The sequence below is a fragment of the Heloderma suspectum genome, chromosome 12 (assembly GCF_057233095.1).
Source record: "Heloderma suspectum isolate Gila_16-S chromosome 12, 16-S_ref, whole genome shotgun sequence".
NCBI classification, from domain to species: Eukaryota; Metazoa; Chordata; class Lepidosauria; order Squamata; family Helodermatidae; genus Heloderma; species Heloderma suspectum.
In genome coordinates, this window is record NC_139469.1 from 19,890,359 (window position 1) to 19,910,281 (window position 19,923).

At 47.1% G+C, this 19,923-nt stretch overlaps 1 protein-coding gene across 1 annotated transcript in view; it reads left to right on the plus strand.

Annotated features, from left to right (window-relative positions):
* The first annotated feature begins 4,301 nt into the window (after window positions 1-4,301).
* Window positions 4,302-19,923, plus strand: part of SHISA9 (shisa family member 9) — a 356,073-nt gene continuing 340,451 nt past the window's right edge. Inside the window, exons 1-2 of the mRNA XM_084819206.1 lie at window positions 4,302-4,828; window positions 19,064-19,191. Of these exons, the coding sequence (XP_084675332.1) occupies window positions 4,302-4,828; window positions 19,064-19,191 (655 nt within the window). The remainder of the gene's footprint in view (window positions 4,829-19,063; window positions 19,192-19,923) is intronic.

Sequence of the window (19,923 nt, forward strand, 5' to 3'; positions counted from 1 at the left end):
TTTCCCAGTAGTAATGTATGGCTGTGAGAGCTGGACTATAAGGAAGGCTGAGCGCCAAAGAATTGATGCTTTCGAACTGTGGTGCTGGAGAAGACTCTTACGAGTGCCCTGGACTGCAAGGAGGTCAAATCAGTCCATCCTAAAGGAAATCAACCCTGAGTGCTCATTGGAAGGACAGATAATGAAGCTGAAGCTCCAATATTTTGGCCACCTAATGCGAAGAGAAAACTCCCTGGAAAAGACCTTGATGCTGGGAAAGACTGAAGGCAAAAGGAGAAGGGGACGGCAGAGGATGAGATGGCTAGATAGCATCACGGATGCAATGAATATGAACTTGAGCACGCTCCGGGAGAGAGCGCAGGACAGGAAGGCCTGGCGTGCTATGGTCCATGGGGTCACGAAGAGTCGGACACGACTGAACGACTGAACAACAACAACAATTAGCTTCATGCCATGCTTGAGGGCTTCCCAGAAGCATCTGGTTGGACATTGTGAGAAATAGGACTAAGAACATAAGAAGAGCCATGCTGGATCACACCAAAGGCTTATCTCATCCAACACTCTGTTTGTACAATGACGAACTGATACCCCAATAAGAACATGAGTGCAATAGAACTCTCCTGCTTGTGTTCCCCAGTTCCCCAGAATACTGCCTCTGATACTGGAGGTAATAATATATAGCCATCATGACAAGTAGCCACCGATAGCCCAATCCTTTGTGAATCTGTCTAAAAAGCTGTCCAAGTTGGTGGCCATTGCTACATGTTGTGGTAGCAAATTCCAAAATTTAATTCCATGTGTTACATGAAGAAGTCCTTCTGTTTGTCTTTCCTGAACCTCCCACCATTCATCTTAATTGGATGACCTAGAACTTTGGGAGATATCCCATGTACACCTGTCTGGACCCTAAGATCATCTTCAGCAGTCCTTTTCCAGGAGCATCCATCAAAGGAAGTGTGTGTGTGGGGCTACTAAGAAGAGGGCCTTTTCTGTTGTGGCACACCCCAGTTTTGGAATGAGTTTCCTAGAGAGGCTCACCTAGTGCCTATGTTGTGCTCTTTCTGGCACCAGGTGAAGACCTTCTTATTTTCCCGGGCATTTTATTCTTTCAGTTTCTGTTTTAAATCTGCTATTGTATTTTAAATCTTTACACTGCTGGTAGGTTTCATTTTGGTTTTCATTTTATACTGTGGATTTAGACTTTTAAACTTTTATATTGTATCTTACATTGCATTTTATGGTTGTAATTGTGAACTGCCCGGAGAGCTTTAGCTATTGGGTGGTATAGAAATAAATAAATATATATTATCTACATCCTGCATAATTTTATACACTTCTCTCACGTTCTCCTTATGCCCCTCCCCGCTTAAATAGCCGGAAATGTTGTAAACGTTCCTCATAGGGGAATTGTTCCAGCCCTCCCGATCATTTTGATTGTTCTTTTCTGCACCTTTTCCAATATCCATAGGATTGGTCACTGCCAGGAAACAGGATGCAGCAGGCAAGTGGGGATTTTGTTCTGATGCAGCACGGCTCTTCTGATGGTCTTTACGGTTCTCATGTTTGCTCAGATGCCTGTTTTCAGGAAAATGTTTTCAATGACATTTGGGGTAGAATAGCTGTATGGATGAATGGCATCCCACCCCTCACCCCCCAATAAGGCTTAACAATGCAAATGTATTTCTGCTGGATCTTCGACAGTCAGCTATTTTTGGAGATTTAATTATCACTATCTCTATGAGTGCATGGAGATATATTGCCTTCAAGAAGCCTCGAAGGAGCATTCCCCAACCTGGTACTCTCAGACATATAACTCTGGTCACCTCAATGGGCGTCCTGGCTGGGAATGATGGGGGTTGTAGTCTAAGCCATCTGGAGAGTGCCAGGTTGGGAGAAGGCTGCCTTAGAGACAAGAAGGCAGGGACCCAAGACATGGTCTGAAGGCACATGATGCAGCCACCTTGGTGAAGCTAAGCAGGTCTGGGTCTGGTCAGTGTTTGGAGGGGAGACCACCTGAGAACCACATGTAGCCACCTTGAGTTCCACAATGGAAGAAAGGTGGGATAGAAATGTAATAAATAAATAAATAAACAAACAAATTTCTTTGATAGCAGAGGGATAGGGCAGACTTCATGCTTACATGATCTACTTTGGGGGTTTTGTGGTGTGTGTGTGTGTGTGTGTGTGTGTGTTTAACTAGAAACCTGAGCTCCACCAACCAGAGCCTGGTGCAAATGATCCACACAGAAAATTAAAAGTTTCTGAGCTGAAAAATTTGTTTGGAGTGCCAGAATTGAATGGTGCTCACAGGCCTTCCCCACCAAAATCCACTCCTGGTTAATCCATGCTCCCCTCCTCCCCATTTCAGCAGCATAAATCAATGTGTGTGCATTATATTGTTGCTGCGATTGTTAACCTATTAGGAATCAGCAATCCTTGCTGATTTACTAAAAATCACTCAGACATCTACCAGTAGAACTAAATCTATCTTCTGCCCACCTCTGCTCCAGGACTCTGCACAGCTGACCGTATCCCTGTAAGGTCTGGTGTGTCTAAGACGTCTGAGCTATGCCTTGGCTTCTTTGGTTCTCACAGCCATAAACCCACAAACCACTACGTCTCGGTCCCCCAACTGCAAGATGTATAGAATAATACCACCTTACAAGCTGCTTGTCAGAATGGTGCAAGTAAAGGTATGTGCAGGATCCTGAACTGCACATTCAGATGCCAAACTGCATATCAGCACTTATTTATTGCATTCCTTTCCTACCTTTACTCCCAGGAAGCTCAGGGCTGCAGACACTGTCTGCCTTGCGCATCCCATCCTCACAACAACCCTATGAGGTAGGTTAGACTGGAGAGATTGCAACCAGCCCAGGGTCACCCAGTGAACATCATGGACAAAAGGGGCTTTGAGCTCCAGTCCCCCCACCTACTGGCCCCAATCCGGCATCTCCTCCTTCCCATCCTTTTTCTAGAGCAGGTAAACTGCAGCAGCGTGCGGGTTGAGTGGTCCATGGAATTCCACCAAGGTAGATCCCCCAGGTTCAAGGAAAGCAAGACCTTCCTCACGAACAGGGTGGTGCTTCGGGAGTGGAGGAAGGTGCTGACTAGGGAAGAGGTCAAAGGGGGGTAAAGGATTTTCTCCCCCCTTTCCACCCCCCCATCCTGCCCACAGATCTGTTGTGGAAGCGTGGGAGAGGAATTACCTCTTTCCACTCCAGGGAGCCTTTCTCTGCGCCTCCCCCCCTCCTCACGTCCCAAAACGCACACATGCACACACACACACACGCACACACTCCTCCAACTCCCATCTCCCATGCTGTTCTCTTAGTCAAAGCTGCAGTCTCCATCTCCGCCCTTCCTTCTTCCTTTTTGCAGGAGTCGGGGGGGGGGGGGCGTCTCCTAGCAAGAGAGTTTCTCTGCTGGAGAACTTGGCGATCTCTCTAGTGGCGCGCGGAGCGGCGGCGGCGGCGGCGGCGGCGGGGGGAGCAAGGAAGGAGGGGTGCTGGATGGTGGATGAAGAGCGAAGGGAGTTGAATCTCTCTCTCTCTGTCTGTCTCTCTGTCTCTCTCTGTGTCTCCACGCCCCCCCACTCCAGCTCCTGCAGAGCCTCCCTTAAGCCCCCAGTGGCCCCCAATTCCTCCTTGCCCCTTCAGCTCTCCCTTGCCTGACACCCCCACACCTCCTCCTCCCCCTCCCCCTCCTCCCTCATTCCCTCCCCCCTCCTTCTTTTGCCACTCACTCATTCACTCGCTCTCCTTCTTTCTCCCTCTCCCTCTCTCCACGCTCCACAAGTGCCACGCACGGTTCACTCCCCCCACCCCCCCAGGCTCTGAGGCTTTCGGCGCGGGTGGTGGTGGTAGTGGTGGTGGTCGGGAAAGAGGGGTGGGACTGGGAGGGCGCCCACCTTCCCCACCCCCTCCCTCTCTCCCTCCCTCTCTCCCTCCAGCGCCGCATGCTCGGCAGAGGCGGCCCTGCGAGGCTTGCGCGGCCGCCCGGAGCTGTCCGCGGTGCTGAAACCCACCGGGTCTCCCCGCAGCGCCGAAATTTTCCCGGAGCTGCCCGCGGTGCTGAAACCCACCCGGAGCTGCCCGGCGCGCTGAAATCCTCCCGGAGCTGTCTGCGGTGCTAAAGGGGAGGCAGAAGCCGAACGAGCCAGCCAAAGCGAGCGGGTTTCCCGCGTTGGCCCAAGAGCCCCCTTTATGTGCAGCTCTTGGCGCATCGCAGCAGCGTCGAGCGGCTTGAATTGCGGCGCCAGCGGAGACAGCCTCAGCTCTGCCGGGCTGGCGCTGAGGAGGATGAAGGGCTTCCTCCGGCTGTTTTTGGGCTACTTGGCGGCGGACCTCCTCAGCCTGTGGTGCCGAGCGCAGGAGAAAGCCGGGCAGCACCTGGGCAGCATCGTGATGCTGTCCGGGGGCAACCAGAGCCGCGGCGGAGAGCAGAGCATCGACGCCTCGGAGCCGCCCCCGACCCCCGAGGAGTGCCGCGGCTACTTCGACGTGATGGGGCAGTGGGACCCGTCCTTCAACTGCAGCGTCCGGGAGTACCCGTTCTGTTGTGGCACTTGCGGCTTCCGCTTCTGCTGCAAGTACCAGAAGAGCCGCCTGGACCAGGATATCTGCACCAACTACATCAAGCCCCCCTGGCTCAATGGGCGCAAGACCCCCAACCGGCCCATCGACCCTTCCCATGACCCCACCCGGGACAAAACGAACCTCATTGTCTACATAATTTGCGGTGTGGTGGCTGTCATGGTGCTCGTGGGCATCTTCACCAAGCTGGGGCTGGAGAAGGCGCACCGACCCCAGCGGGAGCACATGTCCAGGTAAGTCGCTGGCTTATGATTTTTTGTGGTTGGGGGGGGGGGAGTCCCTGCACCCAACCTGCCTTCTTCCACTCCAAACACAGACCTTGCCACCTGCCCAAGTCCATGTGCGCTGTTGAGGACAAGGGGGGCTTGGGGTGGAGGGAAGCTCCAGCCAGCCCTAAAAGTCCTTGCCAAGACCACCTTTGCTTCCCCTGAGCCTGTCCTGCTCTCCCCGCCCAGCCTTGGCAGCAGGCTCTGGGGGCCATAAGAAAGAGGTGCCATGCTCTGGCGCATTAGCAGATGGCTGTGCACGGGGATTAACCCACATTTCTGGCGCAGGGATGGCCAAACAACTCCCAACAGTGAAGAGACGAGAAACGCGCACATGCACGCACACACAGACCAGAGTCGCGCAGCAGCAGCAACAATAACAAATGTGGCGTTGCAAGGTCTGTTAGCAGCTTCTCCCATTCTGACTGTTGCAACCCCTTGTGGATGGGGCAAAGTTCTCTGCAGAGGCTTGCCAACACACACACCTCCATCAGCATGCTTCTTTGGGCGCCGAGGACAACACCAGAGCTTTCTCTTCCCTTCCCTTCCCACTCCACACCCAGCCCACGAGTTCTTGTTCTCCTGACAAACAGATCTACATAATTATCATCATCATCATCATAGCAACAGATGGAGGATGTAGAGGGGGACCACAAACGGATGGTCTTGGAAGATCTGTCTCAGCTTTCCCTGTCCTGGTCCTGTCCAGAGGTGTTGGGCTACAACTTCCATCATTCCCTGGGGATGGTGGGTGTTGTTTTCCAACACATCAGATTGGGGAGAGCTGATCTCTGTCATATGGAGAGCAGTTCCTAATTTCATATGACATTCTCTCCTAAAATAGGAGCCAAGTACTGGGTGTGAATAGTTGTGGTGTGTTCTTATGCTCGGCTGTCACCAAGTCAATGACTTTTTAGAGCCAATACACCCCTCACACACCCATGCCCAGTTCAGCTAGTGGGTTTTGCTCTAATCTAAAGCAGTCTCATGGCTGATGACCAGGAAAGAGGGATCAACCCCACTGAGTCTGGCTGTTTCTCCTTGAAATTGTAACTTCCCACCCTCATCCCCGCCTTCTGCAATTGTTGCAACAGTAGGGAATCAAAGACAAAACCCATTTGTCAAGTTATTTGGTCTGTCTGATTCATTATGCTAATCCCCAACACATAAAAGCAAAACAGATGGGGAAAGACATTTGCAGATAAAATAACAACAATTAAAAGAAGAAGAAGAAGCGAAAGCAAAGCAAATAGCTTGATCAGATCGATCCCAGCATTAGGGTAACTTTATCCCAACTCAGCGCCCTCCAGATGTGTTGGACTACAATTTTCACCATGCTGGCTGGGGATGATGGAAGGATTCATCCAACATATCAGAAGCGGTGTGTGTGTGTGTGTGTGTGTGTGTGAAGTTGATTTAGGGGAACTTTCAAGACAAACCAGAGTTGCAAAGAAATGCTTTCTGTCAAGCATGGCTGGTGTGCTCTGAAAAGGTGTCACTCCAAGGCAGCCTGGTTCCTCATCTTCTCCTGGTCGCTCTGTTTCCCCTCTCCCTCCCCTGCCCCCCAGAGATGGACTCAGCACCTGGAGAACCTTCCTTGCCCAAGATCCTGCTATTTGCTTTGTGATTAACAGCCTCCCCCTGCACCGAGGCACCCAAAATAGGTTTCGGAATGCATCACCAGTTCTTTCACTAGCAATTATTTGCTATTTATAAACTGGCTGATGGGCGACCATTTTTACTACCAAGGAGGAAGAGCAGAGCACAGGAATTTGTAGGCAACTCAACATGCTGTGTGAGTGATAATCTGTGAGAGGCTGGCTTTCTTAGCAGGGGGCTGAAGGGGAACAAAAGCTCATCAGCTCTGAGGGGCCTCATCCTCCAAATGAAGGCCAAGAGGAATTGCAGATTTTGGAATTAGAAACATAGAATCATAGGGTTGGAAGGGGCCTACAAGACCATGGAGTCCAATCCCCTGCTCAGTGCTAGAAGGCTGATTCCCAGGAGGTGTCCCATCCAATTATTAACCAGGGCTAACCCTGCTTAGCTTCCGAGATCAGACGAGATCAGGCACAACCATCCATTCTATCCTCTACCCTTTGACTCTCACAAGAAGCTTTGTCCTCCCCCCCTGCAGCATCTACACCTGCTTCTACTGTGTCTATGCACAGACTGATATGATGAAAGGTGAATCAGTTCACTGGAGCAAAGAGCATGACAAGCTGTGGCTGAAATAGGTAGGAAGGAATTTGGGGGGGGGGTCCTGATTCAATCACAGCAAATGCCTTCACATCCTTCCTATGGATATTCAGTTCCAAAAGCCAATGTACAGATGTGTGCAGATACACAGAGGCCCAATTCCACCTCGTTGCCCCTTAGGCCTGCCATCCCCTCCCAGAATGCCTAGATGGAGCTACCTCTGTCCCTTCAACCTCCTCCTTAAAATTCCCCAAACTTTCTTCCAAAGTTTAACACCCTATCACCCTGAACCTTCAAAAAGTCTAAATATGTGTAACTGGATATGCCTATATCCATACTTCATTGCTTTGGCTTCTCTTCTCCTCCCCGTCTATCCTCTGGTCGTGAGCAAACTTTAGATATAAGTTCCTTGGGGACTGTCTATTTACTTATCTATTTATTTAACACACTTCTTGGCTGTTTTCAGGGCAGGACCCCTCCCAAGGCAGCGTACAAGAATGAAACACACAATAAAAAATGATGCAGCAAGAAAAACAGTAACAAAAAAAAAAAAAACAGCAACAGCAGTAGCAAGCATTCTGCAAAAGAACTCCAGCATAAAATAAAACTCACAACAGACAACTGCAGCTACAACCCAGTCTGATAACATATAATCAGGGGAAGGCCAGAGTAAAGTAGTAAATTTTATCAGGACCTTCTTAAAAGCCTGCAATGATGGGGCCTGCCAGACCCTCGATGGCAACTTATTCCAGAGATGTGGGGCCACTGCAGTAAAGGCCCTCTCCCATGTGGATGCCTGCCTGCCTGCCTGCCTGCCTGCCTGCCTGCACTCACAGGTGGGCAAGTGAAAAGAGCCTTTCTTGCTGATCTTCAGGTGTGGGCAACCTGATTTGGGCAAAGGTAGCTCTTTACATCATTTGGTCCTGAACCATTTAAGGCTTTAAAGGTCAGAACCAGCACTTCAAATTGGGATCAGAAACACACAGGTAACCAGTGCAGCTGATGCAGTTGTGCACCATGTATGTGTGTGCATGTGTCTGAGTGCACACATGGACACTTGTGCTGCAAAGTGCCATTCATTACTTATTTAATACATGAGAACAATGGTCGCTCGAACAGCACAGACCCTAAAATGGGGGAGGGTAGGTATCAGGCTTGCAGGATCTATTTTGTGTTTCCCTAGAATCCCCAGATCAGCTGCATGCAAGAGAAGTACACTTAGAAGTAAATATCATCATGGGTCTGAACACTTTTTGAGGTTAAGAATTTGTTTTCAGGACCAGAGCTGAACTGAGCTCTCACTACTTTCATGCTGAAGTCCACTCCTGGTTACCCCAAGCTCTCTTGATTTCAGCAGCCTAATTTAGCTGGAGAAAGTCATTTTGTTGTTGCTATTGAGCCAAGAAAGCCTTGATGGTCTACTGCAATTCACTCAGAGATCTACCAATAGTTCCCCATCTACCTTCTGTCTACTTGTGACCTAAAACTCCTGGCTATCCACACTACTGATCATTACCGATGGAAGATATTTCAGCTGTGATATGGTTGCTGGAGTGATTCTTAAGGACACGTACATATGGAAAATATGTCATGTGAATGGATCATCCTTGGATGGCACTGTAGTTCAGTGGTAGAGCACATGTACATGCAGAAGGTCCTGGGTTCAAGCCCGGGCATCTCCAGTTAAAAAGTATCACTGGCAGGAGTGAAAGGAAAGACTTCTGCCTGTGACCCTTGAGAGTGGCGGTCAATCTGTGTAGAAAATACTGGGCTAGATGAACAAATTATCTCATCTCAGGGACAATCCTCAAGGCTGCAATTTCTGATGAAGCAACTGCAGTTCATGGGGTCTTTTATCAGCAAGCAATGTTTGCATGGCGTCTTTTTGCATGCTTGTAACAACTGGAATTTCCTCCAGGAGTCATCTCTGCGATGCAAACAGGGTCCACCCCCACTCTTTCTTTAGTGAAGGCTTTTGTAATTAATTACATTTCCCATTGACCCAAACTTAAACACCTTGGCTGTTTCAGATGCCATTGCAGAAGCAAAGCTGTGCGGCATTCAGTTCAAACACACATCTCTCTCCCTCTCCTTTGATTCTTTGTTGCTTATCCAATGGTAGTTCCTTGAAAGATCTCGCTACTTGAGCTAAGCTTTGTGGTTTAGAAGGGACAAGATGCTTGCTTTTGGGCCAGTGTCTGTCAAGATTAGCCTTCTAGTTCTCAAAAAGCCCATCCCCTGCTGTGATTAGTTCATGAGATTTGAACTCCACAGCACTCTTTAGTTATCTGCACACAACTCCACAGAAAAGAATCAGGCAGTGGTGGTGGGGCTGATTTTGCAGTGGGGGCAGGTAGAGAAGAAGCAGATGCTCACTTGGTAAACATATGTGGAAAATGCCCTATGGATGGGCACACTTTACAGATTTGGGAGAAAAGTACATTCAGGGGACAATTTCCCATGAAAGTTAGGAAATCATAGAATCTTAGAATAGTAGGGTTGGAAGGGGCCTTCCAGGTATTAGGTATTCTAAATAATAGAATACCTAACAGCTATTTAGCATAATTGGGGAAATCAGGAAAATGACAAGTTTTTTTTAATCCAGCAGAGGGATGAAAACCTCATTTCATGGCTATGTTAACCCTCTCTCTAAAATCTCCCTCCCCTTTGGGCTCCTGTCTCTACATTGCCCCTTCTGTCTTCTCTGGCCCAAAGATTGGGATATTCTTACTTGTCTCATGGGCCTGGCTGTAAGTGAAGTGGCCCAACTGTGTCTGGGCCAGTGCTTGAATTATGGGGTAGAGGGAATATTCCAATATTATTTCAATATATTATTTGCGGCTTTGGGGGCCCCTGCACTAAGAAGTAGCATACAAATAAACATTGATCAGAATGAATTAATAATGTCCTTTCAGCTGTAAACTGTGATGTACCCTTAGCCCAATCTGGTGCATGTTTGCTCAGAAATAACCCCTTCTACTGATTTTAGGAGTCATAGGACTGCAGCCTTTGTGGCAAGCTGTCATAAGAGAATGGGAATTCAGTCAAACAAGTAAAGTCCTCTTGGAGCTTGGAAGGGAAGGTTCTTGTGTGACTGGTGTAATAGATGGAAAAAATGTGCATGGAAGGTACAGGTTGCACACAGCATCACAGACATGGATCATATCTATCCTGCAGGCATGCATATGTTTAACTATCATTTCCACCAGGGAATTCCCTCTCTCCAGGGTACTCTGGGAACTGTAGTTCTGTGAAGGTGGGATGAAGGATCCCCTATCCCATTTTGACATGCTCAACAGACTATGATTCACAGGATGGTTTTGTGAGGCCAACTGATGCAAAGCCAATATAAATGTGAGGTGTACTTATGCCCAAAGTTAATCCCTGGATCTTAGTGGCCATGCTCCACCTCCTCCTGTTTGCTGTTGCTGCCTGTTCACCTACCCAAGCCAAGCAAGTGAGTGGTTACAAGATTGAAGAGAGAGAGAGAGAGAGAGAGATGGAAGCTCCATCTGCCTTGCTCTCTCCTTCCAGGAGGTGGTATGGATTGGACCCAGAGGGGGAAGTAAGCAAGCAAATGGGTGGCAGCAATGGTGGTGAGGAGGTGGGCCCACCCATGGAGGGGGCTCACTGAAAGCATCTTGCTCAAGAGCCTCACAAAACCTGGAACCAGCACAACACAATAGTCAGTGGCTGGGGGGGGGGAACAACAAGATTGTGCTCAGAACCCCCACTAAAGTTCCTCCATGGTTTGGAGCAATGATGGGGTACTGGGTATATCTTGGTGGCTTTTTAGCAAACAAGGCAGCATATAAATGTCCGTGATATATATATTTTATTTATTAGAGATCAGTAAGGGGGCAATTCTATGCATGTTTGGACAGACAAAAGTACTACAGCTCCTAGCATGATGGCTGGGGAATGCTGGGAGCTGTGGGAATTCCATCTGTCTAAAACATGCATAGAATTGCATCCTAAATCATGTAGGAGTTCTAAGAGCTGGTGAAGAAAGGCTCCATACTAGCAACTCCTGGTCCCTAACTGAAGGTTTAAGCATCATCAGGCTCTATCCTTTACAAACCTGGCCTGATAAAAGCTAGCTTTCTATGTGCAGAGATTGCATCTGGCTTTCTATGTGCAGAGATTTTTGTATGTTTGTATATATGTATGCATCCACACATGTATGTCGGGATCACGCAAGCCCCTACCGGCAGCTGATGATTATGAGCTGATGATTCCACAGCTCCTCTTACTTGAGCGGGAGCTAGTGTAGCATGGCAGCTAAGAGAGTGAGCAATGAACCCATAAAATCCTTGGTTCAAATCTCACTTTTGCAATGGACTTTCCAGGAAAAGGTATCCCTCTTATGATTGCTGCAGGAAATACCTCCACAGCAAAGATGTCAAATGTGGATGAGTGGCATACATCTCACCTGCCCAATCAGATGTGTGCATTTGGGTCTCAGAATACACTGCACACATTTTCATAATGTCCACACATCCTTTGGGTTTCCAGCAGGAATTGCTATGCATGGGGCTGCTCTGAGGGGCCTTGGTGAGCTCTCATCTCCTAGCCTCAGCTCTCCCAGTTGCAATAGAATTCCCTCTGTTTCCACTGCTCAGAGGTACATACTTTTGCTTCTGGGACCAAAACAGCATCATCCATGCAGCTCAAGGGGGAGAACATCAGAACATAAGAAAAGCCATGCTGGATCAGACCAAGGGTCCATATAGTCCAGCATTCTGCTCACACAGTGGCCAAACAACTGCCCATGGAAAACCCACAAGCAAGACATGAGTGCAACCCCCCCATGTTCCCCAGCAACTGGTGTACATAGGCATATTGCCTCTGATACTGGCAGTGTCATATAGGCATCAGGACTAGTAGCGTTTGATAGCCTTCTCCTCCAGGAATTTGTCTAACCCCCTTTTTAAGCCTTCCAAAGTGGCGGCCATCACTACAGCCTGTGGTAGTGAATTCCATAGTTTAACTCTGCGCTGTGTGAAGACATCCTTCCTTTTATTTGTCCTGGATCTCCCACCAGTCAGCTTCATGGGATAATCCCTGGTTCTCGTATTATGAGAGAAGGAGAAAAATGTTGCCCTATCCACATTCTCCACACCAGGAATAATTTTGTATCATGTCTTGCCTTTTTTCTGGAGCTAAACAATCCCAGCTGTTGCAACCTTCCCTCCTAAGGGAGTTGCCCCTCATAGGAAGAGGTATCAGCTCAAGAAAATCAGAGTTTGCAGAACTGCCAACCCCCCTAAAGTACTAACAAACAACAACCCTAAAAGGAGGAGTAGACCCATATTGTTAGGGGCTAACAATACCGATCTACTTTTCAGGCTCTTGTAAGGATCTGTATAATGCATGTGGAGTATTCTGCTAAGTATTAGGGGTAAATGTGATCTACGTAGAACATCCTTGATTATAGAAGAATATAAGAACCTGCATAAATGTTGTGCTAAACACATGAGAGATGCTGCTAGTTGAGAATCCAGAAGCGTCCCCCACCAAAAGGCCAAGAAAGCTAGAGAAGACAGAAATAATACATGCAGGCAAGGTGTAGCCACTGACTGCTTTTCACTGACTGCTGTTTAACTTTGCTTATCTCTCTACACTCATTTTCCCCAGGAGTTGGGAGGGACAAAAAAAGCAGGGAACCCCAAGCATGGGAAAACTCAATTTACATTAATAACGATCATGTACCAGGCATTCCAAGCAAATGAACACCGTACAAAACAAAAAAACAGAATGGATTCTGCTTGTAGGCTTACAATCCAATGAGCCAAAAAGAATTATTTTCAAAAGTAAGCTTCTAGTCTCTGTGGTCATGAAGATAAATGTGAACATGTGATGCTAATAAATAAATGTCGGGTGTTCCAAAACAAATAGGCTGGCAAGAAGGAAATCCACATTTGTCTACTTTTCTAAATGTCATGTGCTTTAAGAGGTTTTTGAGGAGCTGAATCAGGAGTGATTGCGTTTAGGGTAAGGAGTTCCAGAAGAAGTATATCGAATTTCTACCTGCTGTTGCCTGGCATCTCTGCAAACACTGCAAGGTTGCTGCACTCATTTTGTGCTCTGTGTCATTACTGGCTTCCTCCAGAGCTCTCGGTACTGCCCATTGCCAGAGACAGAGTACTGGGCTAGAGAGATTGTTGATCCAGCCATGTTAGGCTGTTGTTATATTTTTTTATGCATTTGGTATCCTTGCAAAAGGAGGTGATGACAAAGTGGAAAAAGGCTTGGCTGAACTGCTGCTCTGCAAAAAGGAGCAGTGGAGGCTGGTCGCTTTGATGTCAGCGCAGCTATACATCCTCTCTGGGTTTCATTCAGAACCAGTCAGGAGATATCCAAGGTGCTGAAACCCATCCCCCAAATAGGGTTGGCACCTTGGATAGCTACTTTAGAGTTCTGACTGGTTGTGATGGAAACCTTGAGCAAGTTCACGGCCTCACCAGCCTCCACCGACATGGAGCTACTCCTGAACCCAGTCCCAGGGTTGGGTCACCTGGAGCTATTTGGTAGCCACACTAAATCTTGAAAATAGGAAGCTGCATTATGTAAAGCCTGACTGCTTGTCCATATAGCCAAGTATGTTCTACCTGGGACATTCAGGCAGCAAGACTTCTCCATCATCTGCTACTGGTTCCTATTAACTCAGGGGTCTTCAACCTCAGGCCCAGGATCCAGATCTGGCCCTCCTGTGGTCCAAATCCAGGCCTCTGGGCCTTATTTATTTGCTTATTAATACATTTATATCCCACCTTCTTTCCTCTTGCAAGGAGCCCAAGGAGGCTTACATGGTCTTCTTTTTCTCCATTGTATCCCCACTACAACCCTGTGAGGTAGGTTAGGCTGAGAGACAAGGACTGGCCCAGAGTCACCCAGTGAGCTTCATGGTCAACTGGGGACTAGAATCTGGATCTCCCGAGTCCCAGCCCAACACTCTAACCACTACATCACACTGCCTCTCCTGATGGCCATTCCCCCTTCCCCACATCACCACATGGTTCCTGTACCCCTCCCGATCATTTGGTGGTTTCCTAGCTTTTGTATGGTTCCCCCCCCCCCATTCTAAAAGGTTGAAATGCCTCCCGTAAGGCTTAGTTACGGGCAGGAAGAGCTTTAAGCTAAAATATGCTGGCACTTTTGGGTACTTGGGGTACTTGGGTTTCATCCCTTTTGCCTTTGGCCCTGCCTGTCACTGGAATGCACCCCCTCCCCCAGAGCTTCTCCAAAATAAATTTGGTGCTTGGGCTGAAAGAGCTTCTGAACCCCTGTTATAACTGGAGATGCCAGGGATTGAATCTGGGACCTTTTGCATACAAAGCATGTGTTCAACCACCGAGTTCTGGGCCCCCCTTTTCCAGTTTTGCCTAATTCCCTAGCTCTGCTGAATGCTGTCCTCTGTTAATATTTTTGCCCCTGTGTGAAACTAAGATTTCTGACCCCACCACCTTCCACTTCTTGAGCATGTCACTGCCTTCAGCCTTTTTATAGAATATTTACAGCTAGCTTTGCTTTGGCAATTCTTTCTGTAAAAAGAAAAAGGGGAAAGAAAACTGTGTCAGTTGACTAGATCTGTGTGTGGCATGTGTTTCTGTGGATTATTTAAGATCAGCCCATAACTTCAGGCTGTATTATAATAATATTTCCCTCTTAGGGGCCTATTAATGTGCACAGCTTTTTGGGATCTCTGCTAGCGACATCTTTTTTTCTCAGCTATGTAGGCCAACTCTGCAGTGGTAGATCTCGGAATATTTCCCCCATTAAAGTGTCACTTCAAGTACCCAAACTCATTTTAGCTACCATCTTTTATGAACCTCCTTGTTCCTTTTCTTTCTGGATCAAGCAAGCAACTCCTTAAAATGAAAACAAAAATAAGAAAATAACCTGATGATCAGAAATCTATCTGACATTTAATGAAATAATACTGCCCACAGTCAAGACTAGTGGAGTATTGTGTGTACTTAGATAGACTTCCAATTGTTTGAGAGTAAAATCTGGGTTTAATTCATCCCCACAATCCCCACAATCCCCACAATCCCCACATCTGTCTGTAGCATCCAGCAGGACTTGGTTAGCTATTATGCAAACTACTCTATACAGAAGGGGCTGGTTAGTCTAGAGACCCAGGTTTGGTGTAATGATCTGGTGTCTTCCAGTGTGAAAAACATGGCCAACATTAGGACACTGTTGGTGCTGGGGCTAGGGATGTCAGAGACATCCACAAAATGAGTTCGGATTTTGATGATGGCTACTAGAAACAAGCCTGTCAGGTCAAACCTTATGACCTGGACACTGAGCAATTCCTTAAGGATGTCTTGCCTCTTTAAGAGTCCCACCTTCCTTGTTTTACCTTCCCTTTCCCAATAATGTGAGGTTTAGGCTGTAGGCGTGGGGTGATTGACACTGTAGACACAGGGTTTAACCACAACAGTTTACTGGTAAATTCATGCAAGCAAATCACAACTAAAGATATTTACATAATAGAGCTGAGTGATACAAAAAGCATTCGAAGGAAATAAAAGCTGCAAAATGCCAGATCCATTACCCTAGCTGTACTTAGACTTCTCCAGGCTGCTTCTTTCTGCTCCCTCTTCAGGCTCTGGTCTCCCTGACTCTGCTTTTACTCCTCTGGTCTTTCTGACTCTCTCTTTTTATACCCACCTCCCCCAAAACCAAACTGCTTCAGACCTGAAGAAATAAAACTTAACTGGAAAATGAAAATGAAACTTAACCAGGGAAATGAAACAACTCCTCTCAGGGATACTCCCTCCCAACAAAAACTCTAGGCCTGACCTTTTTCTTTTCCTTGCTTCTGTAGGCCTCAAACCTTCACAAGGCCCTTTTTGGTCGTGGTGGTTTGTCTGTGAAACTTCCCCTTCTCCTTCTTCATTTGGCTGTTGATCGCTTTAATGGTATTCAGACACCAGGGCGAGAACCACACTAGTGCTTTTTATTGGTATTGAAGTGCACTGATACTTCTTGGGTCACATTACGCATTCTATATACTGCTTTTCTAGCATTATTTCCCCCTTTTAATTCTGTATTATCCAAAATACCACAACAGATGTCATTGTGTGCTACGAGGTATAAATGCACAGCAGGGATATAGTGTCACCATAAGGGGATTATATTGCTATGATACAAGGTGTAGATCTGGCCCAGCTGAAGATGTTGCCATTCACCCAGCATTTAATTTAATGGGGGTTTGGTTATGTTTTAAACTGGACTCAGGGTTTACATCTCAGCTTTATTGTTGATTTTTAATTATTCTGATATTTGTGGGTTGTTGTTTTTTTTAATGATGACATCATTATTGTCATGAGCTGCCCTGGAAACTATTGTGGAGAGGCAGGATTATATATTTTAGGTAAATACAAACTTGCCCAAATCATAGATCTCTGTTTGGGAGGGTAGTGAGCATGAATGCCAAGCAAACTTGAGCCATGGGGTCTTGGAAGTCTGGCCAACGTTTACTTTTCCCACAATGCTCCAGAGTAACACTGTAGCACATAGTTAAACAATGGAAGTTGCTGCCACATGATGTGGTGATGGCCACCAACTTAGGGATGAGACAAATTCATGGAAGAGAAGGCTATCAATGGCTGCTCATCACGATGGCTATGTGTCAGTGGAGGCTGGTGGCTCCAATTCTGATGGGTCTGTGAATCCATTCCAGGTTTCAGACAGAACCAGACAGAAATCTACAGGAGCTCTCCATGGTGCTGAAACCACTTGGGGGATAGGGATCACCCCATCAAAATTGGAGTACCAGCCTCCACTGTGTCTCTGCTTGCCAGGTTATGGTAGGGTAGGGATGTATGAGAAATTCATCTCAGTTAATGTTTTGGTCAGGATTGATCCATTTTGCACCTTCCAGACCAAACACGGACTTGGACACAATCTGTGGTTGAGGTTCATACATTTTTGAGTTTGCAGTGTGATTTGCAGACCAGAAGAAATGCATTCAGCAACATGTCTACGTTTGAAAAATGTTCATGAAAAAATGCATACCTTTGAAAAGTGCACACAAATACGTTTCCATCAATGGGAGAAGAATGTGTACATTTCCAAGATGCACACAACTGATGTGTACATTTGGAAAAATATGGACGAAAATACACTCAGGTGTTCATGCATAAAGAAAAAAACAAATCTTGCAACCTGATATGGTCTTGGGTTGGGATGAGCTTTGAGATGGAATTCAGAGAATGTCAGTGAGCTCAAGTTTTGCTGATTTGCACCCCCTTTGTTGATGGGAAACATAAGCAGGAGGGTGTTAAAACACTCACGTCCTGCTTGGGGGTTTCCCATAGGCACCTGGTTCGCACTGTGTGAAAAAAATGTTGAACTAGATGGGCCTTTTTGGTTTGGTCCAACAGGCCTGTTCATTCGTTCTTATGCATAAGGTTGCTTTAAAAGTGACCCTGCACCTCACAAAAGAGCAACTGATGGCTATTCATAAAATAATGGGAGATTTTCTACAAAGAGGTAAACAAAATGAGTCAAAACTAGTAAAAAACGAAATACTGTCCCAATCCCAGATGTATTGGATAAGGGGAGGGCAACTTGTTTTGACCTCCAGATGTTTTGGCCTATACTTTGATTTGGCTTCAGATATCATCCCATGACTAGGGATGTATGAAAGTCCCCTTACCTGGCTCTGCCGGGTGCCGCTGGGGGGGGGGAGGTGCTCCGTCCCTCCCCCCCGGAATCCTGGCTGGCCGGCTCCGGTCCGTGGGGATTCCGCGGAGCCACTGGCCTGCTCCGCCAGCAGCCGGACATCTGGCCTCTGGCTAGCAGGGATGCAAATGGCGGCAGCTGTAGCCGCCGCCGTTTGCATCCCTGTAGTCAGCCATGATAGGCTACGTAAAGACTTACGTAGCTTATCATGTCTGGCTTAACCCCCCCCCCAAAAAAACGTGCGTACACAAATGGCGGCGGCTATGGCCGCTGCCATTTGCGTTCCTTATTTTTGGCCGTCTTAGTCTACATAAATATTTACGTAGACTAAGATGGCGAAAATCAGGGGGAATGCAAATAGCGTCCGCTATGCTATTTGCGTTCCCCTTATTTTCACCGTCTTAGTCTACGTAAATATTTACATAGACTAAGATGGCCAAAAATAAGGAACGCAAATGGCAGCGGCCATAGCCGCCATTTGTGTACGTGTGTTTTTTTTTTAAAGCCAGACGTGATAGGCTACATAAGTCTTTATGTAGCCTATCGCGTCTTGTAAAAAACAACAACAAACAAAGCGACAAGACTGCAAATGGCGGCGGTGACAGCCGGTCAAAGACCAGCTGCCGCAGCTGCTGCCGCCGCAGCTGCCACTACCGCCGCAGCTGCTGCTGCCTGGAAGATCTGCCCCAGGTAAGTCTCATCCCGGGGGGGATCCGTAGGGGGCAGGGGTTGGCAGGCCATTCTGCCACAGATTTCGGAATGCCAGTGCATTCGGCCTCACCGAGATCCGTGGCGGAATTCTCTGCCATCCCTACCCATGACATTACCATAAAGTCATGTCAGAATGAGGGCAATGATTCCTGCCCTCACTCTGAAGTCTTGTGGTTTTTTTTTTTTTTTAAAAAAGGCAGCCAGCACCAGCCAAAAGTACAATCACTACCAACAGCACCACAAAACAGACAGTTTGGGCAGCAACCAAAAAAGCCAGCCATAACTCTAAAGTCAGTCAGAACCATCCATAACTCTAAAGGAGCTATCAAAGGTTCTGAACCCATTTTGGGGATAGGGTTCAGCACTTTGGATAGTTCCTTTAGAGCTCTGGGTGGTTCTGACTGAAACCCAGAATGGATTTACTGCCCAACCAAAATTGGAACCATCAGCCTCTGCTGGATTCAGCCCCCTCCCCAACAGAGTTCTGCACCCTGGGTTAGAGGGAATGATGTCCTTTACCAAAACATTACCAATGCAGGTTTTATGCACATTCAAATCACATGCCTTTCTCTTTCCCCCTCCACATTTCTTCAGAGCTCTTGCTGATGTTATGCGACCAGAAGCTCCCTGCACGACAGATCATATGGAAAGAGATCTTAACATTGTGGTCCATGTGCAACATTATGAGAACATGGAAACAAGACCGCCTGCTAATAACTTGCGTGAGTGGTATTGTATTGTTTCAGTGTTTTACTTGGGGATGGTTGGAGATGTTTAGGACTGCAGGAGCCAGGAAGCATGTTCTTGTAAAGGAGAGAACATTTGTATTGCCTTGTCATTGAATTCACCAGTGGTAAAAACTTTGCTTTGGTAGTGGTCAAATGAGAGTTGGTTTTGGAATTTCGGTTTTGTTGTTTGGCTGGTTCTATCATATTTCCATGCCTTTGTAAGAGAGCTGTCATTGGTCATATCATGGTTCACCTCAAAGGGCAGGAAGAAAAAAATAGTCATGCAGCATAATCCTATACATGTTGACTCGAATGCAAGTGCCATTGAGTTCAATGGGACTTGTTTTCAAAGAACAATGCATCTGATGGCAGCCTTAGCTGCCTGCAAAGTTGTCAAATGAAGTATCATGGATTTCTGCTCAAGCAGTATATTTGCGAGTAAGCCAGGCTGAAATAATATAGACGTAGCCCTCGGGCAGCGAGGAGGTTTATGATGTGTTGTACATCTGCAGTGTATAAATTATACTTTAAAAAGAGGTTATCATACAGTTGGATCTTCATGTGGTCAGACCTCACAGCTACTTTCTCTGCCAAACCATTGATATTTAAGCTCTCCTTCTCCCTCCTCAATGATGTCAGCTTGGGGAGGGAAGGAAATCGGAATTTGGGCATGCATTAAACCCTTTGCAGGACTGTGGCCTTCACTTTTATATGTTTGTGCACTTT